We start from the raw sequence: 17,566 nt of genomic DNA, 5'->3' as shown, positions 1-17,566 counted from the left end.
GTCAGTTGGTCACTGTGGAGCTTGGGGCACTCCAGAATAACTAGGAGTTAGAGTCTCCTTACCGTTTGGAACGGTATCTGCGCTTTTTTGGGCAGCAAAGGTTGGACCTTGGGTGTTGGACACTTTTAAATTGAGTTAGGGATTTTAAGAGATGAGGCCAGAAACAGTTAAAGTCTTGATACTGGTTAATTGGTCGCAAAAAACTCAGGGAGTTTATCCGCTGGGCGGTTATTTTAAATTTGTCTAAATTGTGTAGGCGCTAAAGCTGACAGATCTGACAGTGGTTGTAAATATAAGACGTCGTTGTAATATAGAATAAGAAAATTTGGTGTGAGAGATCTCTGTGTGTCGAGTCAGTAATGCACTGACTGCCTGCTGCTATTCTTAGATGAAGAGTGTGTGTGCATGCAAATGAGGCAGCTGATGCAGAGCGCATGAGAGGACTATGCTTTCGGTTTTGTGTGTTATTCAGCTCTATAACTATTGTTTGCAAATGTGGATAAATGTCTGCGATTAAAATGCTGGCTTAGTATATAATAACATTGTAAATATATGAATGGTGACAGCGTTTCAAAGTAGAATATAAGAATTGTTTGTGTTTAAAACCAACGTTTAGGTAAGAAGATTTAAGGTAGATTTGAAGGCATAAACAAAAAATAAAAGGGTTACAGTCTGCAAGTGTTGTTAATTCATGAGCTGACTGGATGCAGAGTAAGTGGAGTGGTCATCCTGAGAGGATTGAATGATGCTCTAACTCTGTGGTCAAGTCAGACATAGGCTTTAAGCAACCATGAGCCACTAATAAGCGTGACAGATTAATGAGTATGTGTAAATTGAACTTGTTAAATAGCCTTAATAGAAGTAACTCAATGAACACGCAATAAAGTGGACTTTTTAGGGGTAGTTTACCACTGATACCATAAAAAGCAACTTAATTAGTAGTTCAATAACAAATTTTAAAGATAACCTTTGTTATTTGATAAGAGAGAGAAAATTCAGGTTACATATAGTAAATAAAAAAGGGAATGTTAATCTCTGCGTCATTCCATACTGAAATTTCAATTGTAGGGGATCATTTGGAGGTGAATTGTGTAGGACACGGGGAGACAGAAGAATCTCCCCATGATTTTTCGGTGTGCATAGAAATTGAGGAGGCTGAACTGGAAGCCTGCCTGAGTCGTTGTTTTCGTTTATTTGAGGGTCTGCTGGAAATTTGTGAGAACGACCACCTTGATATGTGGGAGCCTTCTCGGGCAGCGATTTTTTTGTTAAACATGTGGCAAGCTGTGCAAAATGGAGAAAGCTTTGACATAATGACATAAAGGTGATTTCTTGGTTTTAGATTTATTAGTACGGGACAAGTTGAGGGACGCTTGAGGGTGTGTTGCTGTAAAGTATATAAGGGACGCGCAGCGTCGTTAATGGGTTTAAAATAAATGAAAAAACGAAAAAACACTAATCCGAGGAACTATTGGAGAGGTAAGTATACGGAGGTGAGCGCGTTGCGCATAAGGGTTGCTGGTGTCATATATTAACACTTTGAGGGCGAATAATTTTGATTGAGTGTCAACGCTTGAGAACGCGAGGACAGCGTCTAAAGTGCTGGGTTAAACTTTGTGTGTCACCGAGCAGGGGAAGAGGAGCCAGTGGTTGCAAGAACAGCGAGACGAAGACTGAAACCGAAAGTTAAGCGTGTCTGGGTGACCTAGACCGAGAAGGTGGAGTCGACCAACGCCATTGGAAGAGGTAAGTCTGTGTTTCAGAGAATGGCTGACAGCTCGGGTGCGACACCTAGTGGGAAAAGGGGATGCAAACCTCTGAAGGATCAGCTTGAACAGCTTAAGAAAGCTATTCGTTTGGCTTCCCCTGGAGCATTAAAATCAGCAGAGAAGGAGTGCCAAGCGATGGAGGTTGAGGTAAGCAAACTTATTACATCCCAACAGAAAGGGCTGGGTGATAAAATAGCTCTGAGCCTGGTGTTAAAAACTGAAGGAGAGAGATGTGAACAGAAATTGAAACAATTTGAAGAGGAGTCCAAGGGACATTCAGTGAACAGGAAAGCCAGAGGAGAAATTAAGGATCTAAAAGAAACTCATGCCAGGTGCTGTAAGTGGCTGCTCCTGTGGAGGGCAGCCTCTTCCTGGATGACTGAGGAGGAGGATGACACAGGAAAATCAGGAGACATGGTGAGTATAATGGAGTCTTTGAAACATCTGAAGGAGGAAAATAAAAAGCTAGAGGACCAAGTGAAGGACTTGACTCCGAAGGTAGAAGAGGCTAACAGGTATTACACACCGAAACTATATCCTTGGGCCGAATTGGCACGTTGTGCACCACCACCACCATATGTCATGCCTGTAATGACCCTTGGAGGGGGACAAGTTCGTGGTCCTGATGGACAGACTGGAGTTGTCCTTGGCGGAATAGCAGATGTTGAATATACTACTACTCCCCTGAATATCCCCGAAGAAGGGATAAGGGCAGTGGAATGTCAGTCCCAAAATATGGGAGGGACAATGATAGCCTCAGCTGCAGATGAAGGCTCGACCTCGCCTCCCAGTTTGGTGGATAGTGGAAACATCATACGGGCCGAAGTGTCTACAGTGGAACAGCCAAAGCAGGACGGGGAGGCCAAAAGGACCCCTAGAATGAAGGACAAAATACCACAAGGAGTGATAACCAAGGGAGAACATTGGGAAGGAGAAGTGTATGGACAAATGCATGAGCCCCCACGTGCGTTAATAGAGGCATTAACGGTATTGGAGGTTATAAAGCAGAGAGTAATGCAGGGAGGGCCAGAAGAGGAGAATGAAGACCGTGCGAGGTCATCAGAAGAAGAGGACGATGAGGAGGACGAAGATGGAGGAGCTGAGCCCCAACCAAGTACAAGCCTAATTTTGAGGAAAAGAAGTGTGAAGAGAGACCAAGCACAGAGACAGCCCATATTTAGGAGCTCAAAGGAAAAAGGAAAGTTGAGGAAGAGTAGAAAAGTGAGTTTTGAACAAGGAGCTCCTGACCCTGGTTTAAATCTGCCTCTAATAGCAGGTCCAAAGAACGAACCAGTTTATCGCGCCTATAAGGTGAGAGATTTGGAAGCATTGGTTAAACAACTTCCACCAATAACTGAGGGAGGAGCTAGCTGGTTGAGAAGGCTGGGCGCGCTGACCGAAGGAGAAGAATTAGCGCTGGGCGATTTTCGCGCTTTGGCCGGACGTTGTATGCTGGGTGGTGGGTTAGCAGATGTAGAGCAGATAGCTCAAACAACCAGATATGCAAATGACCTGCAATACCATGAGGTGCAGAGTGACTTAGCAGATGCAGTTCGGGAGAAGTACCCAACTCCTAACTCTGGAGCCATTCCAAAAATTATTTGGGATCCCAAAAACACACCCAGAGAGTTTTTAGCTAAAGCAAAGGAACAATGGTTGTTAGAAACAGGAATACATCCGGGGAAGGAGGGTGAAAGTAGAGCGTGGTTTCGTTCGGCAGTGCTGGCAGGGCTGCCCAACCAGGTTGCAGTTGACTTGGAAAAGAACCCAGATTTTGCCGTTGCAGACTCGGTGCAGTGGGACAGACATGTGACCCACAGACTTCAGCAGGAACAGGATTTGGCAAACAAACAAAAGAAAGAGTTGGAGGAAGCCCAGGCGTGGCTGGTCAAGTTGCAGCTGGCAGAAGCAAAAAACAAAGCAGGAGACAGAAAGAAAGAGGATAAAGAGAGCGCAAGGAAAATAATGGTGGCAAGGCCTCAGCCCGATCCTGTGCCTGACTGGCCAGATCAGGATCCGGGTCTCTACCCTGATGACCGTTGGCCCGCCAATGCACCAGGGCAGCGTCAACCAGTGGGGAATTGGGGGACCGGTGGACCGCAGAGAGGGCGTGGTGGATCCGTGAGGGGAGGACAAAGGGCTCGGAATCCAGGGAATCCTAATAATGTGTCTTGGACTGGCTGTTACAGCTGTGGAGCAGAAGGACACTGGTCCCGAGAATGCCCTGAATCGCAGCGAAATTATCAGAGGCGAGGCTATCAACCCCAGGCACGAGGAGGCCCAAGACAAAGAGCTGCTTACAGGGGAGCACATCAAGCTCCAAACCCGAATGCAGCACCGGTCGCCCAGTACCCAGTAGCTGACTGGGGCTGGGAGGGGGAGCAATACTGACGGAGCCCGGAGAAACCGAACAGCGTGGGGACGGCAGAACCCATGCTGTCAATGACCGTGGAAGGCACTGAATTGCCCTTCCTGGTGGATACTGGAGCAACATACTCAACATTGAAAGACACACCAGACAGTGCAACACTCTCCTGTCACACAGTTAATGTGGTAGGCTTTTCCGGGATTCCAATGACACTGCCATTGACGGATCCAGCATTGACAAAGCTGGGAAAACAGACTTTGAAACACCAATATGTGGTGTCCTCACAGGTGCCTGCAAATCTCATGGGCAGGGACCTGCTTGTGAAACTGGGAGCCACAATCATGTGCTCACCAGATGGACTGATTGTTACTCTGCCTGGAGGAAAAGAATTCCCGTGCCTGGGATCACCTTCAAAGACTCAATATCTAGTCCAGAACTCTGAACAACCCACTGCCGAAATCTACTGGGGGAGGCTGGTGGAAGAAGGCATTTTGAGACATTATCAGCTATGGAAACCCTGGATAATGAGCCTGGCCGTCTATTCCCCCCCGCGAGATCCTTCCCACGTTACACTCTTTTATGATAGGGAAGATAACGATATCTATCGGGAACAGTTCCAGTCTGATCTTGAGGGACAGACGTGGAATGTGCAAACACATAACATTTATGTTGGACCAGAAGGTGTGGCCGCGGCTGTGAAACTTACTGATGAACAACTGCCTTGGTACAATGTGGGAGAGGATTCACCCCCTCACATTACATTGGCGGTCCACGAGGGTCATGGGCCAAGAGATCTGGGACCAATGGTCAAGCGGGCGCTGGACAACGCATGCTGGCAAAGCACCCAAATTCCAAATGTCTGGTATGCACCGAAATGTAAAATATATCGCATAACTTGTTTGTCCAACGATGCAGTGATCTTAGAACATAAAGAAATCTCCAGAATACATGGCAGGGAAAGAATGGATCATCCTGATGCAGTAGCTGAGCTCTCAAAATTGCCTGATACTTTGTGGTCCGCAGGGCCCACAGATGTAGGTTTAGCTAACTGTTCGCCTGTCCTGTTCCAGCTGAAGTCTGACACACCAATTAACAGACCACAATATAAGCACAAAACTGAAGCAGAAGAAGGTATAGCTGAAACCATTGAAGGACTGTGGAAGGCAGGAGTGCTTGAGCCCTCATGGTCATTTTGGAACACACCTATTTTGCCAGTGGAAAAACATGGGACAGGGAAGTACCGTATGGCACATGATTTGAGAGCAATAAATGCCATCCTGAGGACTGACACTGTGCCTGTACCAAATCCCTACACGGCTCTGACCGAAATTACTGGGGACCAAAAGTGGTTCACATGTATTGACCTAGCAAATGCATTCTTTTGTCTCCCACTGCACGAGTCACTCAGAGACATTTTCTCATTCACATACAGAGGCCGGAAATTTAGGTACACACGCCTACCACAAGGCTTTGCACTCTCACCAGGAATTTTCAATCAGGTGTTGAAAGAGGCATTGTCCCCATGTCAACTGCCAGAGGGCTGTACATTAATACAGTATGTTGATGATCTTCTTATTGCAGCCCCGTCAGCAGCGGCCTGTACGGCAGCATCGCTCGTGGTGTTGAACAGATTGGCGGAGTGTGGTTTCAAAGTGAGTAAAGAAAAACTGCAGTTGGTCCGGCCAGAGGTAACATTCCTGGGCCGGGTGATCGCACACAGATCAGTGGGGTTAATGAACACACACAGAGACCAAATTCTGACACATCCAAAACCAAGAACTGTGAAGGAGTTGCTTTCCTTTCTTGGCTTGACAGGTTACAGCAGGCAGTTCATTCCGAACTATGCGGGTAAAACGGCCCCTTTAAGGGACCTGATCAAGAAAGTTGGTGTTCGAAATCTGAAGGCTGAATTGCCTTGGACGCCGGACACAGAGACAGCGTTCATTTCGCTAAAACAGGATTTGTCAAGAGCCACAGATCTGGCCACACCTAACTATGATGAGGCATTTTATCTTGATGTTTCAGAAACAAAGGGAGTTGTGAATGGTGTGTTGTTTCAGAAAAAAGGGGGAGGTAGGGATGTACTTATGTATGTTAGCATAAGATTAAATTCAACAGAAGCAAGGCATCCCACATGCACACAACACGCAGCAGGAGTAGCAAAGATAATTCAGAAAACAGCACACATAGTGAGGGAACACCCACTGAAAGTGCTTACCACACACAGTGTAGTGGCCTATGTGAACTCACAGGTGTTCACAATGACTCCACTGACGCAACAAAGGTTGAGCAAAATTTTAGAGGCGCCAAATTTGATATTCACACATGAAGGAATAAATATGGCAGACCTAATGGGGTCAGGAGAACCACATGACTGTATTAAGAAAGCCCAAGTTGAAGGAAAAATCAGGGAAGACCTGAAGGCAGAGCCCATATATGGAGCTGAGGATTGGTTCACAGATGGATGCTGCCACAGAGATGAAGAAGGATTGAAAGCGGGCTATGCAGTAGTCTGTAGAGTAGGAACTGAGTTTCAGGTGAAAGAAGCAGGAAAAATTGAGGGACAACAGTCGGCCCAGAGAGCTGAAGTGATAGCCCTAACTCGAGCCCTGAGGTTGGCTAAAAACATGAGAGTGAACATCTACACTGACTCAGCATATGCGTTTGGAGCAGCTCATGTGGAACTGGCTCAGTGGAAGAGAGCCGGGTTCAGAACGGCCACTAATGCACCCATCTGTCACAAAAAGGAAATGGAGGAACTGGAAAAGGCCCTGGAGGACCCAGACGAGGTAAGTATTATAAAATGCAAAGGCCACTCACAAGCAGACAGTATGGTGGCAAAAGGAAATCAGAAAGCTGATGAAGCCGCAAAGGAAGCAGCGGGCTACAAAGGACAGAGACAACTGGTACAGGTAACCCCAGAAGAGGAGGTTAGCACTAACAGCATGGAAGAAGTTAGACAGGCTCAGGAGGAGACATCCCCAGAGGAAAAGGGGGTGTGGGAAAACAAAGGAGCCTGGCAAGATGGCGGTTTGTGGAGGGGGCCAGATGGGCGTCCCGCTTTAACGGCCAAAATGGCGGAACAGAAGGTGAATGAGGCTCACGGGCTTGGTCACGTGGGAGTGAAACAGATGGAGAGAAATTTGTGCCGATGGTGGCATCCTGATTTGAGAAGGATGATACTGGAAAAGGCCAGAACGTGCCTAATTTGTGGGGCACACAACCCAAAGCCAGCAGTAAAACCTGAAGCTGGTAAGTTTCTCATGCCAGAAAGGCCAGGAGAAGAGGTCGTGATTGATTATACCGACATGATTGATACAGGCCCAGGTGGGGTGAGGTATTTGTTGGTGTGTGTGGATGTTCTGACTGGATGGCCCGAAGCATGGGCGACCAAATGTGAAGACGCGAAAAGCGTGATTAAGTGCTTAATCAATCATTACATTCCAAGGCATGGGTTTCCCAAGAGAATTAGGTCAGACAATGGTACTCACTTCAAGAACAAAGATTTGCAAGAGGTAGAGAGGATGTTGGGAGTGCAACATAAGTTCGGGACGGTCTATCATCCTCAATCTCAAGGAAAGGTAGAGAGGATGAACCTAAATTTGAAAAACAAGCTAGCTAAAATCTGTGCGCAGACAGGGCTAAATTGGGTCGCAGCCCTGCCCATTGCTTTGATGACCATAAGATGTTCTGTTAACCAATCCACAGGTTTCACCCCTTATGAGCTGCTGACTGGGAGACAGTTTCCAGCACCCTGGACAGTGGTCCCGGTGGAGCAGCCCAGGACAAGCAACAGGTCTCATGCAGAATATTTTAATGAGTTGAAGGCTCTTGTGTCCAGCTTTACAAAACAGGTCACTTGTGAGAGACCCACGGGGAACGGAGAGGTCCCGGACGCAAAGGCAGTGTGGCTGAAGGTCATTAAGCGAAAGTGGAAGGAGCCCCGCTGGACTGGTCCGTATGAGGTGACCGCCCGGACGGCTACAGCAGTCCAGCTGAAAGGGAAAGGCGACACCTGGTACCACTGGTCGCAGTGTGCACCCGCACACGAGAGCTTGGTGGAGGAAAATTCGTCTTCAAAGAACGCAGGTGTCAAGGAACAGAGGCAGAATAAACCTCTTCACCTGTGTAACGGGCCGACCAGTAGTCCACCTGGAAGGCCGAAGAAAGAAGAGCAGCCTAGGAGGAGATCGCCGCGCCTACAGAAAGGAGTGGTAACAAATTGAGAGTTTGAAAAGGGGTGGTTCAAATAAAAAGAGTAAAAAGGGAAAGAGGAAAACAGAAACAAAGTTTTAAAATTTATGCTAAGTACAAATATACATAACACAATGCCATCCCGCGAACCGGAGATTCGTGAGGAGAAAGGACTGATTAAAATGTTGCTTGTGATTGTTAGTTTGATGACTGTGATGATATTGATAATGGCCCTATGTTTGCTTGTTTATATTTTGCAGGGAGGCCCCCGCGAACTGTCTGAACACTGGGGCCAGTTGAATCCAGCACCAAAAGAGAAACCGTTTATTGAAACAGGGCTAAAAAGGAGATCAAAACGCGAGGTTTCGGGAAAAAGGGATGAGTGCCTGAGTATATATGGTGGTTTAGAGTTGAACTATGTTAATGGGTCCACAACTTCATTCACCTTTGACTTATGCGATGTTTTAAAGTGTGAAGGAGCAGATAGTAGTTGGAGAGGATATAATGTGTGGGTTTGTTGGGATTATGCAGTAAGTACACATTGTGAAAGAGGGAGTAGGCCCTTTGCAAACTGGTGTCGGAACTGGAATCAGGTGAAGGGTTACACTGGGGAAAATGGGGAAACGTCAGGACAAGGGTCAGAGAACGTGTTAAAACTCCAAAGAGATTATAGTCCATCTATGAATCCTTTGACTATGTCACTGGGCAACTGGCGGCGTAAAAACTCTTTGTATTTAGTCTTGGGTGTGGAGACTGTGGGAACTGACCCGAAGGGGTTAATTAAAATTAACTTTCTTGAAAAGGCCAATCCCGTAAATCCCGTAGAGCCAGTTAGAGAAGAAAAGGAAATACACATGATTAACAACCAAATAAACGCTGTTGTAAATTCTACAGGAAAAAGGGGAAATGGGCCGTCATATGTGGTACCAGAGGAACAGGAACTAAAGGATAGACGAGTCCTGGCGGTGGACTACACTAGACTGAAGCCTCAGGATTTAATTGAGCGCGCCACTGGGTTCAGTGACAGTAATCTCTGGCTGGACTGGATGGCTCTAAATGCTAGGGAACAAGAGGTATCCAATTGTGTTGCTTGTGCCTCTGCTAGACCACGGTTGTTCACAGAGCCCGCTCCGCTCCATCCGGAGGACAAGTGGGGTTATGATTGCATGTTGCGAATGACTAGAGGAGCGGTGAGTACTGGAGACTGTACTGTGTTATCCAGTTTGTTTCCTCCAGTTGATAAGCGGACAAAGGTAGGACCATTTTTGCCGAAAAAAGGTAATTATACGTGTTTTAAGTTTTCCACAGATAAAGTGATATATAACGTGGGGGAAATCGACCCAAGTTGGTGCGCTGTTACCCAGACGGGAAGAACCACAAACAATGTAAGTGATCCCAACACTTTAATTGGGACTTGGGCTAGAAGTGGACTTTATTATTATTGTGGGCACAAGACTCTTTTGGCTCGTGTTCCTCTGGGAAGTGTGGGGACGTGCGCGATGGTGAGACTAGGAGCACCTCTTATGCTAATTGGAAATCAGGTAAAAAACATTCCACAGCACAACACACGCACATTGGCAGCTAGGCGGAAGAGACATATCCTGTCCAAAAGCGGGATTGAGGGAACACACGCTTATGACCCTAGGCTGAACTCGCCAACCTGGATTGACTCAATAGGGGTCCCCAGAGGAGTTCCGAATGAATATAAACTCGTAGACCAAATAGCTGCGGGTTTTGAGAATCTTCCAATAATTTCTGCTCTTTTTCCAGTGACCCCGAACAAAAATGTAGACAGAATCAATTATGTTCACTATAATTTGTTGAGGCTCTCTAACCTTACCAGAGACGGGATGGAAGGGTTAGTGGAGCAGATGGGTCCGACCTCATTAATGGGAGTCCAAAATAGAATGGCCCTTGATATGTTATTGGCGGAAAAAGGGGGGGTTTGTGCGATGTTCGGTGATCAGTGTTGTACTTTTATCCCGAATAACACTGCCCCAGATGGCTCGGTGACGCGAGCCTTGGAGGGGCTAAAGAGTCTCTCTAGAACCATGCATGACCACTCGGGAATTGACAACCCGCTGGAGAGCTGGATGACCTCAGTGTTCGGAAAGTGGAAGGGGCTTGTTCTGTCAATTATGTTGTCTCTATCTGTATTGGTGGGTATTTTGGTGACTTGTGGTTGTTGTCTCATTCCTTGTGCCCGAAGGTTGGTAGAGAAAGTGATTGTAAAGGCAGTGGACCCTGGGGCGGTGGCCCCTATGTCCATGATGCCGATGATGGATCTGGAAGTAGTCGAGTGGACTGAGGAGTGAACAACAACCTATGTATCGACCTCTGGTGTGCCAGAGGTCGAAAGGGGGATTGTGGGGATGAACAAAAAGTATTTTACCAGCATAATATAATCTGCAGTATGATCATTGCTTTAACAATGTAACAGATAGCTTTAAGATGGCCTTAAGATGTTTATGATGATGTTAACTTTGTATTTCAGGTGCAGTTATAACTATTTTATACATATTGCATATCTGTGCTTATTTGAGTTGATGTTCAGGTTCTTTAAAGGTCTTAAGCCTCACTGACGTGACTGTTCAGGTGATACATGCTGAGGGAAAACTAGAACATAGAAGGAATTGCAATACATGCTTACAAAACACTTATATCAGTTTATTTTATTATCTTTTATATGTTCATATTCTTGTATTAAGCTTTTAGTAGGGGTTCTTGATTAAAACATTTATTTAGTAGAAGACATACACATAGTCTCAGTGAGCCTCTGGTCTGGTAAAAGGTCAGAAGTGCGAGAGGTGACATCGAGGCTGAGTGAGGTCGTGACACTCACACTTTAAATTAGATTTATTTAGAGGAGAGGTTAGTTATGTTTGGCTGTAACTGCAAAATTGTCTCGGTAAAAGAGGAACCGTTTCTTGGTGTCTCGGCAAGAAAGAGGAATAGGATAAGAACTGAAAGGTACACAGGAAGTGCCAGCCATGAAAATAGACGATGATGTTCTGTGTAAAAGGTCATTGTGGTGTTGATTTGACGTATGTATAAAATGTATCTGTGACGCATGAAGGGGCGTCAGTAAACAAACCCTGATGTTATAAAATAATTGTTTGTGCTTTAGTAAGTCGAAGATCAATTGCTGTGATCTTCCCACGTGTGAATTAAAATCTTCGTTTGACTTCACCCGGCCGGACCAGTGTGGTTATTTTTCGATCACCTCTTGTACCCTTTCTCAATTTTTGAATCTTAACAAACCCCAAGCAAAACATGATTAAACTTTCACCTATAAATGATTCTCTCTGAGTGTGTGTGTGTCTGTGTGCTAACCACAATTGCACCCTGTTTCACCTCGCCGACTAGCTCCTGACCTCTAGACAGAGAGACAGAAGCCACTCTGTAATAACCGAACTGAAACTATAGATATGTGTCATCTACTAAATAAATGTTTTAATCAAGAACCCCTACTAAAAGCTTAATACAAGAATATGAACATATAAAAGATATTAAAATGAACTGTTGTGTAAGCATGTATTGCAATTCCTTCTATGTTCTAGTTTTCCCTCAGCATGGATCATCTAGACACTCTCACTAGTGAAGCTTTAGACCATTAATGAACCTGAACATCAACTCAAATAAGCACAGATATGCATTGTGTATAAAATAGTTATAACTGCACCTGGAATACAAAGTTAACATTATCATAAACATCTTAAGGCCATCTTAAAGCTAACTGGTGCGTTCAGTGATGAAATACTTCCAACATATTGAGGTGTTTTTAATATAAGAGCTTAAAGTTAATCTGCTGGTTGCCTCTTGTATCCACAGATGAGTCTCTGGGTGCCCCAGCGATCATTGAAAAAGTCAATGCTAACTCAAGTAAGTGAAGATTTACAAAATAAAACTCTTTTTTGTTAACATATAAATTCTGGATGAAAATGAAAGATCCCTGAGAACTCACATGTTAACATACAGTAAACTCCCAACAGACACAATGATCAATCAGCCTTTTGGTCATTTACTGGCTTGTCTTAGTCAGCTGTTTTATTTGTGTTATTATCAAACATTGTAATTGTGCGATCAATAAAGTAAATGCTGTAAGCATTTACCTCTTTGTTTTGACATAACTGAGCAAATGGCAGCCCAAGTATTGAGCATTTAACCACTCTCTGTTTGTTGTTCTGCAGCAAAAGTGTTGGTTCATGGTGACATTGTGCCCACTGCTACCAGGAATGCTGTTCCATGCACAGCCACTGGCTGCAAGTGGCCTAAAACGGGACGCTTTGTCTATGTACCTGTCTCCATTGGCACTGAATACAGTAAGCAGTACAAACTTTAACCATTAAACACAGACTTTATGAAAAGGAGAGATGGATAAAAATAGTTAAATAAAACCCATTATTATATAAATATATATATATTATATATTTCAAGTGGTTTCCAAAAATACTGCTTTGTTAACTATGCTGTTTTATTGTGGGATTAACTAAAAAGCATTTAAACTGAAAAGTCATATTTGTATAAGTATGCTGAATTGATATCATACACAGATGCACACAATTTTCAAATTATGTTTTCATTTAATGTCACTTTCTCAATTTTTCTATTTCAAGACAGACAGACAGACAGACAGACAGACAGACAGACATACAGATAGATAGATTTTGGCGGCCCTGTCATTCCGATGGGAACTCAGAGATCCTCGAAGCAGCACAGATTGTAAATACTGTTTATGCTGCCAAGTTGAAATGGCTGAAACATATTGAAGATCCTGAATACTGAAGAAGCTCCTCATCAGACTCATATTTGAATCTGCAGGCAGCCAAGAGCGCAACGTCATCATCAATGCCCTAGTCACCTTCCACGCTTCCACCTGCATCCGGTTTGTCTGGCGTACAAGCCACAGAGATTTCCTTCACTTCTTCTCTGGACAAGGGTGAGAATGCACTTGCTGTACTTAGACTGTACTTGTATCTATATGGCAGGACAGGACTGATACACCCACACCCTCTAAACCCTTCAAAAATGCAATTCTGAAAATGATTGCATTACAAATATTCTGTATGTGTCATCAAAACAGGTTCTTGAAGGACCATTCTGCATTGACCTTGTACTGTAAAATGTCCAGTTTTATTTTTGTTTGCTACTAGATGAAATGTATACTGTTGCATAGGAGTGTAAAGAGCATTTTATTCATCTGCTCTTAATTATTTCACATACTATTTGGTCCACTAGTTCCAAAACTAGAGACTGGCACCTTGTAAGGCGAGAAGATGAATCTGGTGGGTTATTAGATGATTAAGGGACGACAGATGTTTAAAAAGCTTCTGAGATTGATTGACCGCTATCTGTTTATTTACTTTAGTTGATAATGGATATGTGTGTTTTTTATTTTAAAATATTATTTAAGATATTAAAGTACAAAAGCTAAAGTGTGGTTCGAGCAGTGTCTATAGAGCCACAGTGTCAAAGTCGGTCACATGATTACTGTCATTGCTTTTCTTGGTACTTTAGCCTTAGCATGACTAGCTGAAGGAGGAGGATGCACAGTGCTAGGCTATAGAACAGTCCATCTATTTTTTAAGCGATGTCATTGTGTCTATCAGGTGTTATTCATACCTGGGCCGTCAGAATGGAGGACAGCTAGTCTCCCTACAGAGAAATGGTTGCTTGTTTCAGTCAACGGTGCAACATGAGGTTCTTCATGCTCTGGGCTTCCACCACGAGCAGGTCCGCTCTGACAGAGATCTGCATGTGAGGATCCTTACCGGGAACATCATCACAGGTCAGCTGAACTACCCAAAACGTTGGTTACAGTTAACTTAGTACACAATGGGACATCCTCCTGTTTCACAGCAGTGTACATATTACAAGTAATCTGTGCTTTTCCAAACTCAGCACATAAAACACTGCAGTTCAAGCGAGCACTGCATAGAAGATTTTGTTTGTATTTCTTTAGTCCCAAGACTATCAAACAAATGACCACAGAAGAGATTAGCTAGCATTTCGATCTATACATCGTCAAAGAGCTGAGACTGAAGACGGATTTTGAAGTGGAAGCATATAAAAACATGTAATATTTTCTGGAAATCTTTGTTTAGGACAAGAGCGCAACTTTGTGAAAGTGCAGACCAACAATTTGGGGACTCCCTATGACTTCAACTCTGTCATGCACTATGGCAGGTGAGTTGCTGTGTGAGATGGACTTTGTAAGGTTTTATATTTCCTTACATGTTTTGCATTTTCTGCAAGAAAATGTAATCCAGACTAACAAAAATATGCACACACTCAGTGGGGAATGGATTTTTAATGTTAAATACTTTATGGGCCCATTTTCTCCTCTGTTTTCCTAATATAACCGCGTATGTGTGTTTGTGTGCTGTTGTTTGTTCTTTTAGACTCGCCTTCTCCAAGAATGGGCAGCCAACCATTGTTGCCAGGTCCAATCCTAATCTTAATTTTGGAAATGCTTTCCGAATGAGTCCCAATGACATCGCCCGTGTAAACAGGCTTTATGGATGCTGTGAGTAATTAAGACACACCCACAAAAAAGAAATTTGCTATCTTTTTGTTCGAAGCAAGTACTGATCGGAGTTGATTTTTTTTCCTAACCAGAAATTCAGCAAGAACCTTCAACTTTGCATCCAGACTCTTCAGATGCCCAAACACCAGCATTACACCAAGGGATTGGATCCACTATACTTAAAAATGATAAAAGAAACATAAAATGTGCTGCAAATATCACATTTAGAGAGTTGAAATTCTGGGTCTTTGTTTTACGAGCTAAACGGCAGGCTTATATACCAGAGGGTGATGGTGTTAACTCGCTTTCTGTTGAGGTTTTCTCCCCTTTTGTTAGACTATAAACTATCATTAATGGATTTCTCAATCTGTGCAGTTTGATAATTAACTTTGTAACTGTAAATGATGCAGACATAGAACCAAACCTTGCGACTGCGACATGTCTCAAAACTTTTTGTTTGGCAAAACAGCAAAGTGAAAAAATATGTGAACAAAACAAAAAGTCAAGTCTTTCATGGAATGATCATGACTGTTGTCTTATACATGACCAACATGTATCAACAAGATATAGTGTGTAGATATAGTCCAGTGTCACAAGTGTAAGAAGAAGAATCTTTCTTCTGATATTTTAAAAATAGATTTTTCTGACAATGTCTTCTAATTTTTCTTGCTTTTGTTTTTCGAGGGGTTTTATCTTTGGTTTGTTGTCTCTTTCTGTAAGAAGTGCTATCAAATAAAATTCCATATTTCAAGCAACAGGGGGCAGTATTGTTTCATTATTATATTTTAAGTTATTTTAGAAATATGTGTTTTGCTTAAAGTTGGACAGAATGTTACAGGTGCCTTTTTTAATGTGCAACAAATGTAACAAATGCACAAATACTACTACATAAATACATGTTCTGCATTTAAAATCCTACCAAACATCAGAAAACTGAAACCAGAGAGTGGGTCATGTCTCTCAAGATTAGAGTGCTACTTCTTGTGTAGGGTGGAGTCAGTTCAGTGCAAGTGTTTAGATTGAGAAGATTAAAACCCCCACAGACTTGAATATTCCCACCACCATCATGATGCATCACATAGTAATCTGATCAGCCATTTAGTTTCTGCTGATGTGTTTCTCTTCTGTTGTTAAAAACTGTTATGAAACCTCAGTCATGCACACGCCTGAACAATGATCCGGCATTTGTTGCTGTAATTGTTTGTACTATCATGCTGCCTGTCTGACTAAATAACTATAGACGGAGCAAGCTGTCAAGCATGTTCAAAGGTGATGTTTAAGGAGCTGCTGGCTGCCAGCTTAGCTTTTCTCCCTGTTTGCTGGTCTGATGATAAGTGAGGTAGGGTTGGGCCATATCATACAGTTCACGGTAATACCGGTATAATGTTGGGCAACGATAAGAAAATGAAATATCGTGATAGAATATGGGTCGGAGCATTTCGACTATCGTAGGCGGAGCCTCGCGGAGTGATACGTACTGTGCTTCAACATAATGTTACCGTATTGTATGTGTATAACCTCTTTTTAAGTTTAGTGGATATTATACATGGTTATGCTGAGGATATGTCGGCCAGTTTCCACTGGAAATGCCTTTTGGTTAAACTGTCAGCGAGGAATTTGCACTGTTACGTTTATATATAACTTTAAGCACATAAAAAAGCTGCTTGTTTAAGTGAAAATACATTGATGGGGTTTTTTGCACTAATAAAGTTGTGGAGTTGTAAAGTATTTTGTCTAGTGTCAATTATATCGTCAGTTACATCGTTATCGCAACTTTTCAAATGTATATCGTGCTAAATATTTTTGGCCCTGCTCTAGTGAGAGGCATGGTTTCATCTGGCCTGATGGTTTGACCATAACAAAGGTTTAGACATCGAGGACACTTGGGGAACAAAAAGAATGAGCAGTGATAAATCCCGGAACAACGTTCAGCCGCAGTCTAAAAACATATTGCCAGAGCTTTGGTTCTCCAAGTTGCTTTGTGACCCACCTTCACTATGGTTCCTTCATTACATGCCATGTGTGACTCATGTCATATCCATTGCTAGAGATTCCAATCTGTTTTGTGTTGGGGTGTTATATCTGCTCTCAGTTCTAGTGCTCTCTGCTAGTGTGACAGAGGCTTCCCTCTATGAGAGCGAGGACACAAAGAGCTGGTTGCTTTCCTAAACACCTTAGTCCTGTCTAGATACATGCGTAATGCTCCAACAGGACAAAGTGAATTAAGCCAACACTGGCTCTCATCAGCAAATGGCTGTGGATCAAAAGCTGACACTTCAATGCTTCCAATGCAGCTCACTCACTTTTGAGTGACAGAGTCTTTAAGTCAATACACTAAGGTCTCAAAAGGCACCTCTGAGAGCCCCTTATAACCTGTGGGAAAATCCCAGGAGGAATCAGCAGGCTAAGAGAAGGCCTCAGTGTGCAAGTCCCTTTCATTAACCTACTAATAAGAGAATGCTGGCAAGTTGGTGGAATGGCAGTCATGTCTTGTTTGATGGTAAATGGTAAATGGACTGGTTCTTATATAGTGTTTTTCTACTCTTCTGAGAACTCAAGCGCTTTATACAACAAAAAAACAAACTAAAAACCAGCAAAACAATGACTTACATATAAAAAAATCACAAAGAAAGAACAATACAGTTTCCACATCTGAACCAAAGAGTAAAACAGTGAAATGTGGATTATTATTTTTTTTGTGTCCCCCGT

At 43.4% G+C, this 17,566-nt stretch overlaps 1 protein-coding gene across 1 annotated transcript; it reads left to right on the top strand.

Moving 5' to 3' along the window:
• Positions 1-1,766: 1,766 nt before the first annotated feature.
• On the top strand, positions 1,767-4,160 carry LOC147300588 (uncharacterized). The gene has a single exon (XM_086285106.1). It carries the CDS (start codon positions 1,767-1,769, stop codon positions 4,158-4,160), a length of 2,394 nt encoding a protein of 797 aa, XP_086141232.1.
• The last annotated feature ends 13,406 nt before the right edge of the window (positions 4,161-17,566 follow it).

This window comes from Aulonocara sp. 'chitande type north' Nkhata Bay, unplaced genomic scaffold (assembly GCF_057382095.1).
Source record: "Aulonocara sp. 'chitande type north' Nkhata Bay isolate Kocher_YH1m ecotype deep benthic unplaced genomic scaffold, A_spYH_male_GT1.1 unmapped_scaffold_26, whole genome shotgun sequence".
NCBI classification, from domain to species: Eukaryota; Metazoa; Chordata; class Actinopteri; order Cichliformes; family Cichlidae; genus Aulonocara; species Aulonocara sp. 'chitande type north' Nkhata Bay.
This window is presented reverse-complemented; position numbering and strand designations above follow the sequence as displayed.